This window comes from Magallana gigas, chromosome 3 (genome assembly GCF_963853765.1).
Source record: "Magallana gigas chromosome 3, xbMagGiga1.1, whole genome shotgun sequence".
In the NCBI taxonomy this organism is placed as follows: Eukaryota; Metazoa; Mollusca; class Bivalvia; order Ostreida; family Ostreidae; genus Magallana; species Magallana gigas.
Genome location: NC_088855.1, coordinates 47,182,947 through 47,208,548, shown reverse-complemented (window position 1 = coordinate 47,208,548; position 25,602 = coordinate 47,182,947). Strand labels below are relative to the sequence as shown.

Genomic DNA, 25,602 nt, shown 5'->3' with positions numbered 1-25,602 from the left:
CCTGTTCCCTCTGAAACCCATCAACAGAATTTTATAAAACTTGTATTTATGGCATATTGTGTAGAGTTTAATATTTGGTTCCATTTTTCTCCATTGAGTTATGTCTCTTTAGACTAATCATTCTAATGTAATGCTCTTTAGACAACGACTCTCTTATTTACTTGCATGTTACAAGATACAGTAATGGTATTTCATTCCCTTACAGGTATTGATGTGGAACAGGTCACAGTTGTTGTGAACTTTGACCTTCCCCTGACCCAAGACCACAAACCAGACTTTGAGACGTACCTTCACAGAATAGGAAGAACCGGGCGTTTTGGCAAGAAGGGCTTAGCAATTAACATGGTGGATAGTCGCCAGTCTTTTGCTACATTGAAAGCCATCGAGAAATATTTTGGTATTTGAATTTTGTTTTTACTATTTAGGATAAAACAGTGAAAGAGAATTATAAATATGTAAATATGTAAAAGGAAAAATTCATTGATATAGGTAAAAACTGTGTAGTATTTCGTTGCTATTAGTGGAATTTTTTCGCCCCTGAGTAAAAGTAATATTTAAGTTGAAGAGCTCTGCATAAAGATGTAGAAAAACGTTCAAATCTTAAAGCTAAAATATTTGGATTTGTTCTTTACTAGATAATACAGTACAGCTCACGAGTATCCCGACACCCACCGTGTAAAAAACACGGTGGAAAACGGTCTGTGTCGCACCGTGTACACGGTGTGACACCGTGTATGTGTATTGGAAAATTCAAGAAAAAGCACCGTGTCGCACCGTGGTCGCCTGTGTAACTCCGTGGCCACTGTGTTACTCCGTTGATATCGTTACCTGAGACGTTGATAGATATAGCGTATGTTTAGAAATAAAGAAATTATGGTTAAACAAGGGTTGAAACATATACATCCTTTTCATATTTAAAAAAAAAATGTCGACTTAAGTTGCACGGACCCAGAAAGTTGTCGAGGCTGTCAACGTGAAGTTAATTTTTTGTGATCTGAAAACTCGACGTAAATGGGTACCTTTTAATTCATTTGTTCTTAAATAAATTGAAATAAATTCACCAAAAATATTTAATAATCATTTAATATATAATCAAAATTCAAATCAATTTAATTCATCTTGTTTTTTTTCTTAACACACGTGATGTTGTAACTGACGATCCTATTAAAATGTCGGGAGCTTAAACGTCTTATTTCTGTTATCTGTAAACACTTTCTGATTTATTAATTAATTTACTGCCTTACTTTAAACCAATTAAAAATGAGAAATGAAAACATTTCAGACCATGTTTTTCTAAAAACATGTGCTGTTGATGTGCTATAGTAAATAACAGCCCCATATTACCGGTGACTCGAATAATATGGACTTCAGCTATTTATGTAGCAATAAATAAACAAAAAATCACTTTTATATTATAGATTATAGATAAATGCATGTACAAACTCTTGTTAAATTATATTCAAGCATTGTACATGTATTAAAAATATACCCGCATTTCATAAAATAATTTTCAACTTTATTTCCGTATAGTTCGTAATGGCCTCGTGATTTCACATGAAAAAATCACTCGTGCGATGTACGGAAGCTGATCAGATACACAGCATTGTCTTTCATCTTGGGTTCTATACACAACAGGTGTTATTGTCTGTCTTGTTAGGTGTCATTGGAATTTACAACTAACTGTGTGTATATTTGGACGTCTGAACAGGTGTACTCGAGATGCCGTTATTCACACCTTTCCGCGAACACCTGTTTGGTAACTCATCACAACCCGTCGTGTGTATGGTCTGAATATATCTTACTTCTACTTTGTTAGTTCAATGATTTTTCCTAATCTCTAACAAACAAAAAAATTGTCTGTAGATATGTACACAAACAACTACACGTAAGACTATCGGCGCGTGGATCCGGGGAACAATTCAGCAACTCTATAAATGCGGGAATTTCACAAAGTATTAACTTGCGATAAGAAATTATTTACCGGGTACACATACATGTATGTACATAAAAAACCTGATTGATTAAAAAGATGAATGAGATAATACCGGTAACTTTTTGCAAGCATTTAGAATAAACACAACTTTACTGATGTGAAATAGCGTCGAAATTTTAACGAAAAATCTTATTACATCGTGAACTTTACAAACTTTTAGTCATTGTGTTGAAATCATTATTAAAACCATGGATCTAAAATAAATGAATTAAATTCATACAAATAGAACTCTTATAATTCTAAAATGATTGCACAAAAGTACACATACAGAGAGAGAGAGAGAGAGAGAGAGAGATTTTACAACTTAATATTCCAACCCTCATGCATGCAGTATAAGAATGAAGAAACTTAACATTTCAAACACTGAATACTTCATTGTTAAACATTTTTTCTATATTGCGGACTACAATAGAACGACATTTTTTCCATATCATGGAAGGAGCACGTGGTCTATCTCGCGGGCTGATTTGATTGACAGGGATAGCACGTGGACCCTAACTGCATATATTCTATCGAAATTTAAGGGAAAAGGGTTCAATATAATGGAAACTATAAATCTAACTTATTACACTGAATTACAAGTAAAATGTACTTATATTAAATAATACTGGTATTCTCTCTCTCTCTCTCTCTCTCTCTCTCTCTCTCTCTCTCTCTCTCTTATATGACGATCATTAAACAATCAAACAGTAATAATTGCAATACTGAGTAGTTTCTTGGAACACAAATAATTTCTAAACTCAAGTTGCTATAATGATGAAATAAAAAATTATCAAGTACCGATCCACGGATTCTTAGCGCTATGAATATGTACCGTGCGGTACTACATGGACAAGTACATCACACATATGTATAAAAGAAAGAAAATATGAAAATATATTAGATATAAAGCTGTATAATTATATTATTTAGAGAAAGTACATTTGTTATCAACAACCCGTTACGATTTGTTATCGTTGAATAGAGTATACGTGAGAAAAGATCACAGTTATGGTTCTATGCACTATTGAAACTGCCAAACTACAGTAACTACGATTACTACTACGTTTAAAAACGGACTGAAACAAAAACTTATGGAACCGTTTATTTGAATTTTAAAACGGAAAAGAAAGTGTTAGTGTTTTAATTGATCAAACCTTTATGTGGGCGATATCGATTTTTAATATTAACAAAAATCAACCGTGTCAATCGCATACGTCTGAAAATTGCGTGCATAAAAATTTTATTTATTTCTATTTCTTTGCCTTTTTCTTTGATTCTCTTACGTACATCAATAAATATTTTATTCTTTATAAGTTTTATTCCTAAATCCCCCTTTTTTCACAGGTAAACACCGCGTGTTACACCGTGTTATTGTCCGTGTTGCATCGCGTTGCACCGTGTCGCACCGTGTTTTTTCTCGTTTCGTGGCCGTAACAGAGAACAATAGATCAAAGGTACCGACACTTCCACGCTCAGCGTGGACTTTCAAACACGGTGGTCGGTGTTTTTGTCGGGATACTCGTGAGCTGTACTGTAGTTCATGGCCCAAAACATCATATTTAAAAGTTCAAGGCGGGTCAGATTTGTTGACCTTCCAGCCTCCTTGACTTAATTTTGATAACACTCATTTTCTCAGCTTGCGCAAATCCTAACTACTTCCTTATCAGTCATTACAAGGTCAAAACTGGTCTTTTAACATGAGTCTTTTGTTACAGGTCGTAAAGTAGAGAAGCTAGACGCTGAAGATATGGAAGAAGTGGAGAAAATTGGAAGTTAATCTCAAACAGTTGAAGCTTGGCATCTGGACATTATCACTTTCGCTCTTACATCAGTCTCATGCAGTGGCAGATAGAATCCATTTTATGAAGTCAAACAATCATGATGAAAATTACCTTTAATGTAAAAGCTTGGAATATGTGAACACTAAGGATTCTGTTTCTTTGGTGGATTGAAATAACAGTGAATGAACTTTTTTTGAAAAGACTTATTTTACTTCCATATGTTATCATAATATGATTGTAAAAACGCCAGCCATTTTATTTCATGTAAGAAAGAAATCTTGTCAGAAGAATGTTAGCAAGTGGCACTGGGCCAAGTTTTAAATCAGAAGGTACTTCACTTTTATGTATGGCCCTGTTTTTGTAGTTTTATGATGTTGTTACCATGTGAAACTTATCAAATTAAAGCTTTTTATTATTATAATGATATTCATTATTTATTTTCATAGATTTTTCATTGTTAATTTGAGGGATGGCAAATTTATTTCACAAGAGGGAGTTTGTGCATCGTCGCATTCAACAAACAATATAAATGATCCTCTTCATTTGGCTGCATGTGGTTGCAAGAGACAATAATATCTCATAGATCATTTAAATATTGACCAATATACAAGTAAAGCATTCTTTGGAATCATTGAAAATTGTGGGGCCAATTTTTATGGATTGTGGGTGTTTTGCTTATTTGAAGGGATGTAATCTCATGGTATAGTAAAGTATCCAAGAATAAATATTGGACCATAAGAAGGAATCCAGTACCCCCTTAGAATTATTACCCAATCTCTGCTCAATTATGACCTCATATCTAAGGGATTTTGTAGCAGTAATGACATTTCTAGACCAATATGAAATAACTTGAAAAAAGATCTGTATCAAAAATTGCAGTATGATTAATTTAATGTAGCTTACTACACCTTGAAATAGTTTCTCAAATCAGCAGAAAGTTACTTGAATTTGTTAGATAGCATGATGCATAGGAAGTATTGATCAAGTCATATAGGCCAAAAAATATGCAATCTAAGACATAAAAAATATGATTTTAAAAAATTTCATTCAGTAAATATAAAAAGCCTCAGATGGATTTGAACTCATAATCTGCAGTTCACAAGCCTGATGCTTTAACCACTGAGCCGTGACAACATATAACCAAACCACTGAAACAAACAATTTAACAAAACATTGAACTGCCATCTTGTGACTTGGTGCCTTATAAAAAAGTACATGTTTTGATGAAGTGAGGTACCTTAAAAAAAATATTCAAGAAATTTTCCACATCTTGTTTGCCATTCACAAAACAATTGATAGACTCCTGACAAATGATTCGTCAAGATGGAAAACAGAAAGTTCAGAGATTATGAACTTTTGTCACATTTGATCCTCCCACTCTATTTCATTGGATTCCTCGTTAGTTGGTATGGGACATCTGTCGATATTAATGTGGATCATGAAAGTTCATTATAATTAAAATACTTTCACCAATTTAGAATTTTCAAATTTCATAATATTTAACCAAAAAAATACATTTTAAAAATTTTTGGAAGGTAAAAAACTGCAGTTTTGGAAAGGTAAAATTCTTAAAATTCCCAGCAGGATTTGAACTCATGACTTACATACTAATAGATATCTGGCCCACTGTGCTATAATGTTAGGTGACAAGTTCAGGAAATAACTATTTATAAAATTACACTGGTATTAATTGTTAATTTCGATAAATGGTTTGTCACAACATGGAGGTATCCCATACCACCTTAAATTTAATCTTTTAGTCGGAAAAAAATCTTGGATTAACCTGACATTAGATTAAGCAGTGAAATGTTAAGTGATTTAAAATGTGTGTTATTCTATTAATATATAGATATAAATATATGAAGACAACAAAAAAATTTAATAAAATTTTAGAAAAACATTTTTTAAATGCACAATTCGTGAACTCAAGATCAGTTTTTAAAAATAAGAATAATACATGCAATTGCCATATTGTTGGAATGATATTGTTTAAATCTTAGATCAAAGTTCATGTTACCACAAAACCAAATTTGTGAAGATTAACAGTACTTACATAAGAAATGTTTACCAATTTTTCATTTGGAATGGAACATTTGAACTTTCTTCTTTTGGTTGTTATATAATGACACATTATTTCTTCAGAAAGGAAAAATTATGTGGGAAGAAATGCCCTCTCACCAAAGCAGCACATACAGGTTTTTGCAGAACCAGGGTTGAACATTTAAATTGAGATCTCAGGAGGAAGGGGGAGGGAGTATCTGTATGTCCCTCTCTGTGCAGTAATCAACATTTTTATTTTGTCCACCACATTTTAATTTATCTGTCAATCACACTAACTCTCTCTTTCATAAACTCACAAAATTTTCTCCATGTATGTGTCACGGAAAGTAGTAATTCGGTATCTCAAAACAATGATTTTGATGAGTAATTTCCACTGTATCTTTAATTTCTCTGTCCTAATGAAATTCCTATTAATTATAACCTCACTTTAATTTTAAAAATTACAATTTTATTATCACATAAAGTGTATACAATTTACATGCAATCTACAAGTACATGCAGATTTTTAGAATAACGTTAAACAATAACAAAATAGTTTATTATTCATATACATGTATATACATATTGGAAACACTGGTATGTAGAAATATCACAAATGTGATATTTTATCATGTGAAATTAACTTATATACATTAAACACTGAAACAATACACAACAGAAATATAAAACTAATTCACCAAATGAATACGTAATGTATACTAATTAAAAGAAATATTGCAGCACATGCACTTATGGTACATTGATCTTCAAATTCAGCAAAGCGTGATTCACATTTTTTAAAAGTTGATTTGTGTAAACAAAACCTTGGTGCATTCTAGGTCTAAGATTATAAAATACTTTTCTGTAAAACAAGAAAATAAAATAAACATTGCCGCCAAAATCCCGGTTAAAAATTAAACTAAAATAAATCAAAAATAAAAACAGCTGATATCTATAAGCTTAAAGTATAATTATATAAGGTAAAAAAGAGTCTCTTCAAGAGACAAATTGGGGCGAGAAGGCGTAGTCATGAATGTCGGGGGTCTCAAGGGTATCCCCCGATTTTGATTTCCGTTTGTTTCGTCGTTCACATTTAGGGCAGGATTTGGAATCCAGTTTACAAGACTTATGGAATACAGATTTACACTTGGAACACTGAAAGAAAGACATACATATATTTCAATAGCAATGTCTTTGTACAGTAAAATACAGTAACAACCAACACTTTTATAAAGTATTCAACCTAGCCTAAAGGAAAGTTTCCTTATTCTAAAAATCCATTCACAATGAATTACGTTTATAACAAATAATATTATGCTTGTCCTTGACTCTTTGATTTAACTGTGTTTTATGATATAAATGAACTGAAGGTGGAGGAGTGTGTTTTAAAGGGGAATAACTCCTACCCTGATGGTATCATCAGTCTGGAATGGATAGATGACCTTAGGGTTGTGACAGAGTTCACAGATAAAGCCCTTCCCACTACACAAGGGGCACTCAAACACATGCTTTGTTGCAAACTTGATGGACTTCTTCAGGCTCTGAGCTAGCTGTCCTGATGGCACTTGCAGCAAGTCCTGCATAAAATGTGATATGAATAATGGACAATTTATCAAATACCATAATAGAGTAAAACTGTATTTATGTATATATTTTTATAAGGATTAGTGTATCACCATGAGTGTTAAATTTAAGGACGGGGGAAAGATGGATAATTACACCCAATTCCTTGATGCCGGTTTAAATCAATTACATGCCAATATCAAATGAAGAATATGTGTATAAACTACTAGTATTCATGAATTCAAATTATAATATTTCATTGCACATCTCTGCTAGCCAATGGGGTAACGATTCAAGGTGGTTCTCTAATCATGAAAAGAAAAACACCACAGATCATTACCCTTGGCTAGCAAAGATGATCATTGTAATATTGTTAGCACTGTGCCACTATAATCTCTATTAAGTGATATTTCTTAATCAAATTTGAAAATAAAATATGTGTTTGTTTATGTAAGTTTGACTTACAGCCAGTGTATAATTATGAACACCCTCGTATAAATATTCTTTTGGCCACATGCTTTTCCGAAATTCATCAGCAATGGACTGTTTACATGTGAACAAGTATGTCTTTAAATGGCAGAGCTGCTTTCTCAATTCCTGTGGAAGAAAATAAATAAAAAATTGAAGAATAATAGGATCCAGCAGATTTTATCTGCTATTAGTCATTTATATTCAGTACATAATGAACTGGACAAAAAGAATATCATTCAATCATAAATGATAGGTATCAGTCTCTAAAACGTTCTACTTTCCCATTATTTAGTGTGTACACAGTGTGCTCACCATGCACTCACAGTGCATTCACCATGCAATCACTTGCGCTCTCTGCTCTGCTCCAATCGTGCTCACCGTTCACAAAGCGCTTACTGCTCGTTCAGCATTCACTTAGAGTTCAGTCAGATAATATTTATTTAGGCTGATAGCAATACATATATGTAGTTAATTTGTTATTGTTTTCTTCATTACTGAAAAAAAAACAATGTACTAAGAATAACTCCAGAGGCACTCCAAATAAATCATTCATCCTGCATTCACATAGCATCCATTGTGCGTTCACCGTTTAATTTGCGCTCATATTTGCACTCTGTTTGTGCTCTGCATTCGCTCACCGTTTATAATTAAGCCCTTCCCAATTTTCGTTTAACATGTGTTCATGCAATGTTTGCTCAGAGTGCACTCACCGTGCGCTCACCGTTCAGTCACCATTCAAGTGGGAAAGCAGAACATTTTAGGGACAGTATCAATTCTATCAATATTAACATCAACAAAATAATAGGGATATTTGTTTAACCTGTAGCTGGCCCATTTCTGTGATGTGTTCGTACAGTTTGGGATTCACTGAAGAAATGTCAATGACAGAATGATCTTCAACATCTTGTAGAAAAGTCAGGGATTTCTTGGAAACTGTAGGAGGTAAAGAGTAAATAAACACACTGTACAGACATATCTCACAACTGTGTTACATGTGCTAGCTGTCTTCATCCCTATAAGAAGAGTCTGTCAATCTGTTAGCAGTACCATTTTGATAATTCTTTTAAATATTGTGTGTCTGAAAATCAGGGCAATGAAAATGTTATCAGAAGTTTTTATCTTTACATCAATACAAATACGATGAACAGTTTTTTGAGATAAATTCCATTTGCCTTGCAGTTTATCACTCAATAACTAATAATGCACAAAAAGTCGGACCGATGTGTTTCCTGAAGTCCCAGTTGTGGATGATCAGGGCAGGAATGTAGTACTCATCGTTTTCATGACACTCAAAGCAGTAGTACTTCCCATCAAAGGTACATACTCGCGGCTTTCCATAGACTACGAAAAATAAATGCAAAAGATTATAGTAAATAATATTTTTACTTAAGGTGGCTTACTACACCTTGAAATATCTTCTCAAATCAGCAGAAAATTACTTGATTATGATGGATATCATAATCGATAAGAAGTATTTATGACAAATTAGTAAAAAAATTGCAACTTTGGATGAAAAATTACATTTTAGAAAATTTAATTCTGCAATCAGTAAACATGAACAAAAGCTACAGGCGGATTCGAACTAATGATCTGTGGTTCAGAAGCCCAATACTTTAACCACTGAGCTACTACGTTATACAACCCAATCGAACAATATAAACAGTTTAACAAAACATTTAAATCGCCATCTTGTGACGTAGTGTCTTAAAAAGTACAAGTCTAGGTGTAGTGAAGTACCTTATTGGAGACACCTGCTGAACCGTGCAATGCTTACTTTCAAAATGACACTGAATTCAAAGGGTCTTTAATAGTGACACTTACTGAAATCAATGAGTATTTTACAAAAACACTTACTGAATCTTATTAGTCATTTACTATCATATCCATTTATTTTAGAATACAATGTACCCTCTGAATCCGATAATTAGTCTTTTACATCGACACTGAATCCATTTGGTCTCTCTACAGAGACGTCCTTACTAAATCTAATGGGTATTACTGAATGGATTGGGTCTCTTTACAGTCAGGCTCTTACTACAATCAATGGTTCTTACTGAATCTGAAACACTGAATCCATTGGGTTTTATATAATCCTTTGGTTCTTACTAAATCCATTGGCTTTCTCTACTAAATCCATCATATCCTTTACAAAAATACAAAATCCATTTTGGGGGGTCTTTCTTAATCGTTTACAAAGTAGCATACTAATTTAAAGACATTTTTTGAATCCAGTGGGTCTTACTTACTGATTTTACAAGGTATCAAATACTGAATCCAATGGTTTTTTTTACAGAGTCATTTACTGAATCCAATGGGTCATTCATAAAGACACTAAATCCAATGGTTATTTTACAAAGACATATTTACTGAATCCAATGGGTCGTTTACAAAGACACTAAATCCAATGGTTATTTTACAAAGACACTTAGTGCTTTAATCCAATGGGAATTTTATAAAAACACTTACTGAATCCAATGGGTCTTTTACAGCTGCCACATTGATAATTTTGAGCATCCAGGCCTTTCTCTGTGGTTATCACTCCAAGTAACAAAGTCTGGTTATTGGGATCCTATCATAAATGTTCAAGCAAAAGAATGGTAAGAGAATGCTCAACACATGCAGAGAGGCACCGCCGTCTCCAAGTTTTTTTAAGTCAATGCCCAGCCTTAAGTCTGAGTTTAAACTCCAATATAAGTATATTTTTTTGAGAATCTGAGTTGAGGACTGAGTTGAGGGACTTGAAATGTTGGTAACGGTGAGACCAAATAATAGTTGCATGACCAACTCAAATTTTGCTCACAAAATTGTTGTAAAATCCAACAGTAAATAACTCATATCAGTAGAAGATATTAATCAAAGTAAATTTAGTTTGTTTAAGGTCTGAAGCGACCTACCGGTATATTGCCGCCCATCTCCGCAATGTGAAGATTTTCACTAATTTCAAAATTATTTTTCATGTTACATGATCTTTTTTCTATTTGGAAAAATAGTTTCAATTGCAATGAAAATATACAGTTTGACTTTTTAAAAAGAAAAGAATAATTCAAAATATTCTAACTCCGAAATTAGATTGGTAATGCAACCTGATTTTTTGGACATTAACAGGTTTTAATGCAAATAAAGAAGAAATAATCTATCAAGTACAGTAAAATTATCTAAAACTGAGGAACGTCACATCTGTCCATAAAAAAAAATATAAACCATCAATCAAAATCTTTATGTGTGTTAATGTCTACAAAAGACTATACATGTACCAGGGTAACTGTCAATTTTAAAATTTACGCAGGAATTAAAGGACTATATATGGTTTGAGCCTAAAATGGCCCCCTTAATTGAAAATTGTCATCTTACTACAATTCTTTGTTTTAATTATACAAACATATACATTTGAAGTTTTTTCATAATTTTCATTTTGATTTTAGTGCCCACAATTTTAAAATATGACATCATAAAGTTTACCTTTTCCCGCCATTTTCTCATTTTTAGCATAAAACGGCTTGTTTTGAAGCAGTTTTCCTTTAAGGAAACATTGAGCGACTGCTTGAACAAGCAAAATATTTTCACCAAAGATGTATCTCTCCAATACTTGTAAGTGACAAAAAGTTCGTTCTTGTTCAAAGAGTCAATCTATATTTCCCATTCGAAAAAAGATAAGAAAAATGTCAAATTTTGACTGATTTTGATTGATTTATAAAAACAGCATCACTTATGGTGTCATATACTGCCAGCCAGTAACACAACAAATTTATGTACCTGAATCGATCATTTTAAAAATAGCAAATTATGGGGGCCAAATTTTACTAATATCATATATAGTTCTTTCTATTTACTTATGTGCATCATCAATAATCCTTTAATTTCCTCTTCCATCCTATGGGGTTTCTAATTAATATCTTGAATGTACGTTGTAATATGGCAGTATGTTTTCATTTTTACATACTATGTGCAGCGCTAAGAGCGTATAATAATCTCAGGTTTGTATTTTTTCTTACTAGGTAATTTTCAAAGAAAGTGTCAGCATTGATTGGTACTTCCCAGCTAATAGAATTAAATTCAGATGTTTATCAAAGATATTTAGTACATTTTCATTTATAGATCAATTCATTAAATATTTCATAGATAAAAGATCCTTTACATGCATACTGTAAATAAATACAGTTTTAGTAAGAATTTTGTATGAATTCAGTTTTACCAAAGCAAAGCTATTAATAAGAACACTTACATGCATATTAATTGTAATAAAGTTAACATAACAATTATACTGAATAAATATCACAAAGAAAGGATAATTAGCACCAAATGTACCAGTTACATAATATAATGCATTCAATCAACTTTCAAGAAATATTTGAGCTGATATTGAGAAAAAGGTAAGAACATACGAGTATATCTCTACTACAAACTACACAGTTAATCAAAAAAATAACAACACTGAAAAAGAAACGTGATATAGATACAGTAAATCAAATTTTATTTGTGATGACATTATTTCGCAATTTACCAGATTTAAACTGGTTTGCAGCCACTATAGTTTTCGCGACCAAGATGTAGATTGCTGTAAATTCCTATTAAAATGTGAGGAATTTAATATCCGCTTAAAATTGCGAGAAGCCGTCTCATGAATTTTAAAAATCTTGCTCTTTTTTATTGGACATTATGTAAACTATATGAAATTATGTTAAAATTTTGGCATTTGTGATTTTATGTTCTCATGATTTGATGAAAAACGATTGAATCTTGGAATTAAGTACTCGTGTAAAATAAGGAATCTACAATACCTGGAAACTAATATACCAGAGACATTTGAGGACTGGTGTGTGCGGCGAATAATACTCATGACAACATGGCTCGACAAAACTTGTGAAAATTTCTTGCATTGAATAAAAGTTGGTTTACAGTAAGTAAAAGAGATACAGAAGTGTGAGAAGTCCAAACCAGAGTAAAAAGTCATGGGATCTGTTTAGCAGATTTGGCAGTTGAGAATTTTCAGACACTTGTATTAGGCCACATAAAATTAATTCTTAAAAAGATTCCAAAAAATTTGTGTACTCATATTAGCATTAACAACTTAAAAAAACCAAAAAAACCAGAGGCCCAGGGGCCACATCGCTCACCTGAGCAACAATAACCTTAACTCAGATCAAATCAGCATTACAGTATAAAAATCAAAATATCTTGACAACTAAGTACGGTGGATTTTGCTCAAAGAAATTAAAAATCTGCCAATTTTTATCCACATGTTTTTATGGGAAAAACCAAGCGCCTTTTGTTGTTGTATTTGTAAGAAGATTTTTCTCTATTCCTTTATAATCCCCACCCCCTTTTTCTCTAGGGAATCATGGTTTGATCAAACTTTAATCTGCACAACCTGTACTTTCACACAAGTTTCTGCTTTTTGAACTGAATACTTTTCCAGAAGATTTTTAAAGATTTTTCTCTCTATTCCTATGTTAAAATTTGACCCCCCCCCCCAATATGGCCCCACCCTACCCAAGGGACCATGATTTAAAGAAACTTGAATCTACACTATCTGAGGATGCTTCCACTCAAATTTTAGCTTTTCTGGACAAATAGTTTTTGAGAAGATTTTAAAGATTTTCTCTATATATTCCAATGTAAAAATTGATCCCCTATTGTGGCCCCACCCTACCCAAGGGACCATGATTTAAAGAAACTTGAATCTACACTATCTGAGGATGCTTCCACTCAAATTTTAGCTTTTCTGGCCAAATGGTTTTTGACAAGAAGATTTTCCAGAAGATTTTTTCCATATATTCCTATGTAAAAATTCATCCCCCATTGTAGCCCCACCCTACCCCCGGGGACCATGAATTAAAGAAACTTGAATCTACACTATCTGAGGATGCTTCCACTTAAATTTGAGCTTTTCTGGCCTAATAGTTTTTTAGAAGATTTTTTCTATATACATGTATTTCTATGTAAAAATTCATCCTCCCATTGTGGCCCTACCCTACCCCCGGAGACCATGATTTAAATAAATTTTACTCTGCACTACTTGACGATGTTTCCACAGAAGTGTAAGCTTTTCTGGCCAAATGGGTTTTAAAAAAATAGATTTTTAAAGTTTTAATTCTTTATAAGTCCCAATGTAAAACTTGATCCCCCCATTGTGACCCCACCCTACCCCTGGGGTCCATGATTCGAACAAACTTGAATCTACACAACCTAAGGATGCCTCCACACAAGTTTAAGCTTTTCTGGCCTAATATATTTTGAGAAAAAAGATTTGAAAAATACCAACAAATTTTTAATAATTCTAAATCATCTCCCCTTTTAAGAGGGTGTAGTCCTTCATTTGAAGAAACTTGAATCCCCTTCACCAAGTGATGCTTTGTGCCAAGTTTGATTGAAATCGGCTCAGTGGTTCTGGAGAAGAAGATGAAAAAGTAAATATTTTACAACAATGACAACAACAACGACAATGTCAATGCCAATGACAACAACAACGGACAACAGACAAATTTTGATATAAAAAAAGCTCACTTGAGCTTTCAGCTCAGGTGAGCTAAAAAATACAGCAGTAATTATTTCAAAATCATGATAGGTGAAATAGATACATTTATGTATTTAAAAAAAATTAAATAACAAAATTTTCCCACCCGCCCCATATCTCTTACAAATCAGGATGAGAATCTAAATATCAATCTTATGTGGCCTTATAAGGATATGGAGTTTCAGGAAGCACCTGCTCTTCTGAACAAGGCCTCAGTTATTAGTAAACACAGGATATTAACTGAGAAATAATTTAAGAATATTTCTCAGTTTGTACTTTAGTATAATTATGTTCATAACAAGATTATCTGGTTATGAACATATAGACTAAGTCACTACAAGGAAGTGTTTGTTAAATCACTACATTGAAAGAGAATTTAGTCAAATCGATCACTACAAAGAGAAGTTAGTCAAATCACTACAAAAATAAGTTAGAGATATAAATAGTAAGCATCACATGCAAGCTGGTCATGCATGCAGCCAACCCCACATCACTCACTCTCTCTGAGCCCTCCGAGTCAAGGTCACCGATTATTTCAAAGTCTTCTTCCTAAATATGTTTATAAGTTATTTATTCATAGAACTGTATCACATTAGATCACATCTAGACCCTCTCTCTCTGCACAGAATAATCAAATATGGAATTGCCAAAAAATGTAGATTCAAATTAAAGACATAAAATTAAACACAAAATTTTAATTAAATCCAATGGTCATATTGCTTTTAAAATAATCTTAAGGAATTTGGAACCTGAAATACTAATAATGTCAATCAACTGAAAACCACTTGGATATAATGATGGGGACCTAAAATGTTCATTTATTTAATTTGTAACCCATGTCACATGCCATTTTTTTTAAATATAGGGCCCCAAACAGAAATGATAATTTTCCTGAAATTATTGTTTGAATTTGGCATGAAAATTAATTTTTTGAAGAAATCTTTTGAACAATTATTTAATTATGATTTCAATATAGTATGAAGTTGAACATATAACGTAGCAATAAATTAAAGTAAAGTAAAGTATCATTAAGTTTAAAAAACCTTGCTTTACTTTTGACTTCAATTGCCAGCTAGTACATAATGAACACAACAGCAGATGTTAACATTGTTAAATATTTCTGGAGTAATCAAATTATAACGCAAATAACAAAAATGTCAGTAATGCCATCTTTCCAAAACTTTGTATACAAATGTACATATATCTAATGTCTCACATAAAAGTAAAAAAAAAAGCAGGAATCACATCTCAAAATTTTGAGATATTTTCTTACGGCATAAAATAAGCTTATTTTAGGCAAAAATTGGATTACATTTTTCTTGACTTCTACGAAATACAAATGTATAAGCTAAATAAGCCTAAATATATAGACAGAAATATCAATATATTGTTAAAATTTATGTTTTTCAGAACAACATGAATATATCGTAACACACAAACTATCTGGAGTCTGGTCTATACGCCTAAAATTAGGAAACTAAAGTAAAAGTATATACTCTAAAACCATTGAACAACCAAAATATTGCAACATTTAAATTTAAATAATTATTCTTATATCCCTAACAAAGAGCTTACACCTACATGTATTGACTGAATTATAATTGATTCCACAGTATACTATAAATTTTAAAACTGTTATGTGGGCAGACAAATGCCATTTTAATATTTATTACTTGTCTGCTCATTATAAGTGTTAATATGCCAGTCATTTATGCAACAATATTAAAAAATAAATCCTTAAATAATTATATACATGTGAACATGCTTTTCTGAATAGATTTTATAGATTTTCTGACAGAATGAAAAAATATTCCAAATGGCAGAGGGAGTATACACAGTAATGGCAAGATAAGCTGTTCTACCATGTTTAATTGCAACAAAGTGCTTGTCGAAAATTAAATGTAGGGAAAAAAACCTACTGTAATATCTACATGTATGGTGTCTTTATGACATCATAAACCACTAAGATTTTCCACAATCTTTCATTACATTTGATGACATTTAAAACCAGGATGCTACATGTATATGATTAGGCCGCTTATCTATTAACTATTTTTTCTTATGAACAGTAACTTATATCAAACTACCGTAGTTGTTTGATAGTTGTATTCACCTGAGGGTCAGAAATTCTTCGATCCACCTCTGGGGATGAAGGGGAGAAGTCAGTCTGCTCTGGGAGCTCCTGAAGTACGTCGGCCATGGTAGGGGAAGCAACTTGGCTGGAGGGGGTGTAACTCTTCAGCAGGGAGTTAAAACTCTCAGCTGGAAACAGGGACTTACTCAATGAATCACTCTTTTAATACAATGATACATTCTCTTCTCTTGGGATACAACATCAGACTATTCTTTTAATTTTTTTCTTAAAGTACCTGGTAATTTTAATCATTCATTAATATTAAGATACAAAGATTTGATACACATGTATTTAACATATCATTCTGTTCATATTTACATTCCTGGGTTTATTTCTTTTAGATGTCTTTGAGTTATGAATGCCAACATTTAGTAAAATTAAATGTTTTTTAAGGTTACCCGGTAATTCTTCTTGGCTTAATGTACATGTATATTCTAAGTTTAAGTTGCACACAAGTATAAATAAAACATTTTTTTCAACAGGCTAAAAAGACACTTTCAATAGCTATGCATATATCATTCAAATTCTGTACATAAGTAAGACCCCAATGTCTGATGGCCATGCCAAAGTCTGATGGTCTGCACAGTGTGATGGTATGTTGCCAATACGGACACCAAAGTCCAATGGTGGTGGATGAACTACATTTGTGATGTCATAGGTAACATTGTACAAGCAGTTTAATATCAAGGAAATGACAGGCTGTCCGGACGAATGAGATTTTTGACAAAGTGAGGACAAAGAGGGAGACTAATAGTTCCAGTCCATAGCTGTATATTTGTCTGTTTTAAACGAGGTGTCAAAATTATATAAATTAAAGGTGGAACACTCATCATAATTGTAACATGAAGGTGTAATTGGTGGAAGGCTGGGGAAACAAAAACAGAGAGTATGGTATCTAAATAGTAATTGCCCTCTTAAATTGTGCTTTAAACTAGTAGATGACAATCAAATCCAAGATGCATGAAGAAAACTTGATGTAGGGGTTGTTTAATAAATTAGTTACCACCCAAAGCTGATTTTTCCCTCTTTATTCTCATTTTAATTCAGTTTTGTATGCTATTTCATTGGCCTTCTATTTTATCCTGACACACAAAGACATATGCACAACAGAAACAATATTTGTGCTTTTATGACAAAAATTAGAAGCATCAGACTTTGGTGTGTCACACCAACCAGATTTGGCTCAGACCATCGGACTTTGGCATGACAATTCAAACTTTAGACTGCATTTTGGAGTCCTTAATATATACTCATGTTATCGTAGCTCACTACCAGTTCATTATGCATGAGCTGACCAAATCATCTTACATTTATTTCTGAGAGGCATTGTGCCAGACACTGCATGGGACTGGGTTGGTTGATCAAAGTCTGAGGACCATCCACTTTTGGCACCCAAGCTATTTCCTATACTGGGCGGTGAAGCAATTCCAATGCCCTCTGCAAAAAAGATTACTGTGGATTCATCATTGTTCGTGTTTGAGGCTTTCGTGGGTAACCCTTGCCCATGAATTTACATCCCCACGAATGTGTATGCAAACATATGTTTAATATTCAGTTACAAAATAGAACTTGCTACCAACCAAATTACGTCCCCATGAATCCGGAAAATTTTGGCTACCCACGAACATTGACCCCCACGAATAAAAATGACTCCACAGTACTCAATCCATTTGTTTTACATTAATAATTATTACTTCCATGTTTGGATTGCTTGAAAAACCAAAAAATACAATTTTGAATGACAGGCTTGAATAATAAATCTCTATAAATACAAGTTATCAATACTTGTGATAAGAATTTCAAGTCATAATATTGGAAGTGGAAGACTCAAAAGAGAGGAATCACAGAAACCATTTCCTCTTTCTTACCATCATTTTCTGGTTCCAAGCAAACTGACAGGGCACCAGATCTTGGTCGTCTTGGTGATGAGGAAGCCTGCTCACTGACCTCTGTGTCACTGATAGAGAACCTTTTTTGTGTGGTCTGATCCATCATGGTTGTCTCAATAGCATCGGCGACCGCTGGGGAGAGCTGAGGCTGAACAATATTCCTGGTCCCTGCACCGAACTCTGGCTTCAGGTTCTCTCTCCTACTCCTCGACTTTCTCCTCACTTTATTCTCATCCTGTGGAGACCCAGTGTAACTGTTATCACATGAAGAATCACTCGTAATTTTCTTATCTCTCTTGTCACTTGGACTACCCAGTTCTGTGTTGAGAATGTCCTGTAAGATTCGCTCATTCACAAAGTCTTGCTGCTGCGGACTGACTGGGAAATCACTGGGTTTGTTCTCTGAGATCATGACTGGCTGGGTCTCCTCAAATGGACTGTCAGCTTTATTTGTTTCTTCGATACATTCACGCATGTCCTCATATCCATTTACTCCCATCGGACTTACAGGAAGTCCCGATCCCTCAGAATCAAGGAAAGTGTCTTCTTCTAAGTCCTTACTGTCCAAAAGCTCTCCTGAAACACTGGAGTAACTAAACTCTCCATAAGAGCTAGGGTCATTTAAGGAGGGTTTGTCTGGAGAACTAAGATCTGAACCCAGGTGGGGATTATCACTAGAGAACATTGGATCAATCTCTTCATCAATATGTTCTTTGCTTTGTAAATCATTGTTACCAATATCCTGACCTGAGACATCTGCATCATCACCTAAATCAAACATGGGCTCGTCGTCTTTTCCCCTGTCTGCTACATACAAGGCAGGGTTCTTATTGTATTTCACTGGGTCAGGGCAGGATACTCGACTGGAACTGGAACACTCGGACCTACTTTTGTTTCTTGGTTTCATTCCTCGAATTTTGTCCACATCCTCCTGGGTCAGTTCAGAGCTGTATTCTGAGACAGACTTTCCCTGGGGGAGAGATGACTCCCCTCCCTCCTCTAGACTAGTCCTCTTTTTGGACTTGCTCTTCTGTCGGTTGATGGGATGTATGGACTCGACCCCGACATCTCTCCGTTCTGTCTCATTTTTCTTTAGGCTTGCTAAATACCATAAAGTATAAACAAATTTCCTATCAATATATACATATAAATGTCATAGTACAATATGTAGTTAGAATATATGGGCTTATGTAAAACTATATACCCACATTAAGAAATTGCATGTACATTGTAATAACATAGATACAATGTACATGTATTATGTTAACACAAAACAAAATTTGCAGTTTTGATTACAATTAATTCAAATGCAATGCAAAATGAATTCTGTGAATCTAGAACCATTTTAACAAGAGCTTCGACTTTGGGTAGTTCTGTCAAACAGCAGAGGGATGTATTCCTGTTTATTTCATTGCTGGCCACTCAGCCATTGCTCTTTGAAATCAACAAGATTTGTCTGGTTTTCGAGCTAAAACTACACAATCTATATTTCACTTGAAACAAGGGTCATTTTTAACTTGTTTTGATGCAAGAAAAAGATAGTTACATCCTACCAAAAGTCCAAGGTCTTGTTAAAATGGTTCTATCATTAAAGGAGTGAATAATTGGTTCAGAAGGCAGTGCCTTAAGTGCATGTACCTCTTTGAGGATGAATAACAGGAAGGGGCGTGTTCTCTGCGTCAATTAGCCCCGCCATCACGAGGGAGGAGTTTGGCCAGTTGTTTAGCACACTGGAGTTGTAGGAAAGCCGGAACTCGTACAACATTAAACCTTGGAAGATAGGAGAAAACGAGGAGAATGATTAAACTAAATCTCTAATGATGAAAAGTACATTGGGAGGATGCATACCTCACCTAACCTCTTCATGCCCGCTGGCACATAAGGCCAGAGGAGGTTGCAGACCCAGAAGATAATAGATAAACATGTTAAGATGAAAGTAATATTAATAAAAAACTTAAAAAGACTATATTATCACTTACAGCACTGTTAATTTCCTGATGGCACTTTCCCATAAATATAATCATCTTTTTTAATATATACATGAGTAAATTTATATTAAAAATTAGCGTGACTTCCTTATCAAAGAAAGGGGCTTCTATAGGGGGATTTTTTAATAAATTATTTTAAGATTAGTTTTGTTTCCCTGCATGTATATACCTTTTAAGTAGGAAAGAAATATTTCAGGCTGTTCATGGTCTCTAAAATAAGATGTACTGCTATAAAAGTACCTATAATATAAATAAAATTCAGATAATGTTCCATTTGATTATCAATGCATGTGGTGACAATGGATTCTATCAAAGGTGCATTGCAGGCAAAACATATCATGTATAAACATTTGTAGCAAAAGAACTGTGAAAGGTTTTATATGATACATGTATAAAATTAACTTTTAAATAACATTGTCATGAATTTCATCAAATTAAATGTGGAAAAACAAAAGTAATACAGGGTGTAAGTTCTCAGTGTATATACATTGCCATCCTTGACTTACTCCAGGGATTTCTTGTCTGCCATCATGGCATTCACATAGCTCTCCATTAACCCATCGTTGAGCGCAACACGAATCCAGGCCTGGAAAAAAGAAGCAAGGCAATGAACAATGCATCACTGAAATATCTCACATTTATTTACAGTGACCTAGCTAGCTCACATTTTATATTTTTTAATTGTGGAGAGAATACTGATGTAATTTCTATTATCAAACTGATCTTAAATTTCTTTAAATACATTAAAACTTCCAAAAAATATTAAGGCTTATCATCTTATATTGATGTGGAAAAGAACCTGTTTGTTTAAAAAAAATTGCGCATTGATTTCTTGGGGTAAAAAATTGCATACAGTCAAACTTCATAATCTTGAACTAAATGGGACTGTTTAAATAGTTCGAGATATCTGAGTATTCGAGATATCAAGGGTAAAATACTTAAAAAATAAGTGGTTGGGACTTACAAATCACTTTAACATATCCACTGTATTCGAGATATCAGTGTTCGAGATATCGAAGTTAACGGTACATGCATTTCGTATAAAATTTCTACAACTATAAAGACAACATAGACTATTCAATGTGTCTTTATTGAAATCATGTCTACATATCAATTCACTGAAAATAATAATTGCTTTATGGTAAAGCGATGCTGGTTTAATTAAACCAAGTAAGAAAAGCTTACCCTGCACAGACCAATCTCTGAGTTGACCTGAGCTAACCGTTTCAACTGAGCTATAACATCACTGTGGGTAAACCGCTCACAAAACATCCAGAAATTCTTTAAGAAAAAATATACAAAACCATATTGTTATGTGGAAAGCTGTGTGTACAAATCACATAACTAACAAACAAACAAATAGATAAAAATCATAATCTTAATTCATAGTCTCTAAATTTACATAAGATTTTGCAAAAGTGACCTTTCAGCTTCAACAAGAAAGACTGGTCAAATTCGTGTACAATGCACATTGGTAAGAGCACTATTCGGCACATGTATATGTATATTCATGTTGATCAATTAAAGTTACTTGAAGAATGACTTTTACCTTTCAACAGGTACATTAACAGTTGTATTTGTTACATACATGTAGCATTGATTTAATGTACTCACAATTTGTTGGGCTCCATTTTCATATCCCTGATTTATACCAATGTAATTTGCTATCTACAATTTAGAATGTTTAAATCAAATAATACCAGGATTATCAAAGGATGCAATGTGTTAAATATATAATTTGTTTTGATTTTCCATGAAGTTGACCAACCAAGCTAAATTACCTTTTTGGAAACTGGCGGCTTACAGCCATGAAGGAAGATGCTTTCAAGAATGTTACAAATTGCATTTGCTGAATCAGTGCTGTTAAAACAAGAAATAAAAAATATTAAATTTGTTAATTATGTCTAATTACATATGCAAATTGGAGTAAGACTATATACATTTTGCATTATATTGTCTTGATACACTTGAAAAGTAAGAAAATTGCTTGTGGGTATTTTCTGGGGGTCAATTTTTCATGAAAGTCAGATTTATTAATGCACTAACACTTATTTTATTGATCTATGAAGTTTCATTCCATTTAATAAACAAGAGCCCATGGGCAACATCGCTCACCTGAGGAACAATAGCTAAAAATCAGATTTAAGGAGTCATATACAAAATATCTGCACAATGAAGTAGAATAGATCCTGTATAATAAGATTTTCAAACTTTTCTACAGATATTCTCAGGTGAAACATCAAGTCCCTTATGTAACAGGATGAATTCATAGTCATATCACATACTAAGTATTGCAGTTCTCAAGAAGATATCAGTATAAACCTAAATCAAATTTTAAATCGACACTACCTGAGGATGCTTACACACAAGATTAAGTTTTTCTTGCCTAACAGTTTTTGAGAAGAGGATTTTCTAAAAATACCAACAAAGGACTATATTTGATGTATTTTCCCCCAATTTTAACCAATTTTTAAATATTATCTTTATAGATCAAATCTTCATAAATCATTATACAGAGGATGCCTATCACTTTAATCTTTATATTAGTGATCGTTGCTTATTAGCTGTTTATCTATGATGTCACCTTAATAAGCTAATTTCAGAAATTTTGCTAAACAAATGAAAATATTGTCATTTTTTTTTTTTATATTTTGCATTTGGAAGTATAGAGCCCTGAGGTCCATATACCTGTAGTTATACACATAATACTTTAATTTGGTACTTGAGCAAGCATGCACTCGATGTTTCCCAATCAAAAATCCATTAGAAAATACCCATATTTTGCTCCAAAAGATAATTCATCAAAAAAAGAAAATATTCATGATATCATTTTTAGATTATGATGTCTATGTGGTGATAACCTTTAACACACATATTTTCAATATGATTTCAACTATCTCTTCATAGAACTTTAATTTTGGGGGCGAGAAATGTATAATACTGCATATACATGTAGTCCTTTTAATCATTCTTAATTAGCTCCCATTGAAACAGGGCATGGCCTTTCATTTCAACAAACCTGAACCCCTTCATCCTAATACATTAATGCTTTGTGCTAGGTTTGGTTGAAATTGGCCCAATGGTTCTGGAGTAGAAGTTGAAAATGAAATAGTTTCTGGACAGAAGGACAGACAGACACCAAACAAAGTGATCAGAAAAGCTATTTGAGGTTTCAGCTCAGCTAAGCTTAAAAAGGTATTATTATCCGATTTTAAAAACCAATAGTTTTGTCACCATGGAGCATCAGGTAACAACCAAAACATGACACCAAGGTGACACACAGGCAGTTTATCAAACCATACCACATCTATACATCACATTTTGTTTCTTGTGTCTTTCACCAATTGAAACAATTTAAAAAGGAACATCAACTTGCATTTTATTAGCTCACATTTGTTTGAAAATCATAGGTTAGTTCTACTAAGTGTCATTTTTTACCATGCATCTTTTCTTTCAAAGTAGGGAAAAGCCTTAAAGTCAAAATATGTTTCTTATATTCTTTAACAATATATTTGGACGTCACAGAGCAACGAGAAGTGCAAACAGTATGGATTTAACTCTTGGAGAAGCCAATACAAACTGTGAAAATGCGCAATGATGAAAATAATGTATCACATTATGTATGGATCAATGTATCCACACATCCATTTTTAGTCTATTTTAATGAGTACTATCTGTCTTTAGTAACTGATTTCTGTTCATTGAAACAGAATATTCTGTCATTATTTGGTACATAGAATATTATGACAATACTTAATTTGAGGTTTCAAAATCATTTGGTTTTAAGCCCAATATACATGTGTAGAAATTTTACTCTTGACTTTATGTGATTTATTGTTGACAAAACAAAATTTGACTGCATGCGTGACCTCTTTTTTTACAGGATTAAATTTTCAACTTTTCTTAGAAAAAACGGATTCCAACATATTTAATTTTTCATTTCAAATTGATTAAAACTATTGCTAAATTACTTACAATTTTTAAAATAATATTATGACTTTAAGTAAAATACATGTATAGCTATGGCAAAAGTCTATGTTTTATTTTATTTTTTATTGGCCCTTGTATAATATACAATTAGGTTATGTTCAACATTCAGTGATTGAATATTGACTGTGTGTATGGGATACCTGAGGATTGGTTCATCCGAGTTCAGTTGTTGCTCCTGTTGGAGCTTCTTGACAGCTGTAGAGAGTTCCTTTGTGATGTTTTGTTTGATATCATTTTCTTGAGCAACTTCTACCGGAGTTGGACCTGAATAAAGAATGAATCAAGGAAAAAACAAGTCATTGGTTATATGATCTAAAAACCATATCATTGACACCATATATTATCTAAGGAAATATTATATCACCTACAAAAATGATAAAATAAGTTTTAATTAATAAAAATAATGTGTTAAAATTTCTCCCAAAGTCTATATTCAATTATCTCATAATTCTAAATTAGTTGTAATTATATCCAAAACTAACTTCAGCTTTACAATCAAAATATCATTTTTTACCACCAGACCAATGAATTATGAGTCTGTTTGGGTGTGAGTCTGTTTGGGTATGAGTCAGTTTGGGTACAACTTCATTTGATTCCTTATGACATTTGATTTTAAAATAAAGTTTGTCAATCAAGAAAAGGAAGTTAAAATATCTTATATCATCACAGGCAAATGGTTACCCTGACAACACATTCATATCAACTAATTGAAGTGATCCTGACAAAGATATATTCGAAAAGTAGCACTGATTAGTCTAAAGAAGTTATATATGTGCTATTAAAATTATTTACACAGTATTCTATGGAGCATATATATAACCACATGATTATATTTATAACGTAAACATGGTAAATGCTTTGATATATTTACAAATGAATGAACGCTTTTTAAACCATGGAACTTAATAATTAAAATTTTATATGAATCTTTCATACTATATAATCAATTTAATTAAGTTTGTGGCTACAGGGGGAGATTCTCAGTGATCCATTTCACTTTACTGCTTAAATCAGCTGACGAACACCCCCTGTCCTTGACTTATATTCCCTAGACCACAGATTCTCTGTTTCTTTTCAATATAATTTCAAAAATACCTTTTCTTTTAAACAGACTCATTGGAATTTTTCATATCTGCGTTCCTGTTTGGTATATAAAGTCGTCTTTACGTAACACCAACAGCAGATCAAATGGGTGGCTTTGTTGTCAAACAGATTAAACACTTCCGGTTTAAAAGTGAAAGTAGCTTATGATTTTTC

The 25,602-nt window shown here is 32.9% G+C and overlaps 2 protein-coding genes across 4 annotated transcripts in view; one reads left to right on the top strand and one right to left on the bottom strand.

Annotated features, from left to right (window-relative positions):
• LOC105338838 (ATP-dependent RNA helicase DDX19A) overlaps positions 1-4,177 on the top strand; it is a 14,368-nt gene extending 10,191 nt beyond the window's left edge. For both annotated transcript variants that reach the window (XM_066080068.1, XM_066080067.1), the window contains 2 exons: positions 206-397; positions 3,691-4,177. In XM_066080068.1, coding sequence (XP_065936140.1) covers positions 206-397; positions 3,691-3,752 — 254 coding nt within the window. In that variant the 3' untranslated portion in view covers positions 3,753-4,177. The remainder of the gene's footprint in view (positions 1-205; positions 398-3,690) is intronic.
• Positions 4,178-6,243: 2,066 nt separating this feature from the next.
• Positions 6,244-25,597, bottom strand: LOC117680310 (pleckstrin homology domain-containing family M member 1-like). Of its 2 annotated transcripts, XM_034443260.2 has the most exons (18): positions 25,441-25,597; positions 24,486-24,609; positions 22,137-22,215; positions 21,970-22,023; positions 21,541-21,636; positions 20,862-20,941; positions 20,525-20,595; positions 20,006-20,137; positions 18,347-19,468; positions 17,787-17,915; positions 16,458-16,606; positions 14,843-14,893; positions 10,297-10,399; positions 9,049-9,171; positions 8,651-8,763; positions 7,825-7,956; positions 7,203-7,373; positions 6,244-6,951 (listed from the first exon to the last, which is right to left on the bottom strand). In XM_034443260.2, exons 1-18 carry the CDS (start codon positions 25,460-25,462, stop codon positions 6,793-6,795), a joined length of 2,910 nt encoding a protein of 969 aa, XP_034299151.2. In that variant the 5' UTR covers positions 25,463-25,597; the 3' UTR covers positions 6,244-6,792. The 2 variants fall into 2 exon arrangements, with proteins under 2 accessions (XP_034299151.2, XP_034299152.2); XM_034443261.2 differs by lacking the exon at positions 14,843-14,893.
• Positions 25,598-25,602: the final 5 nt, after the last annotated feature.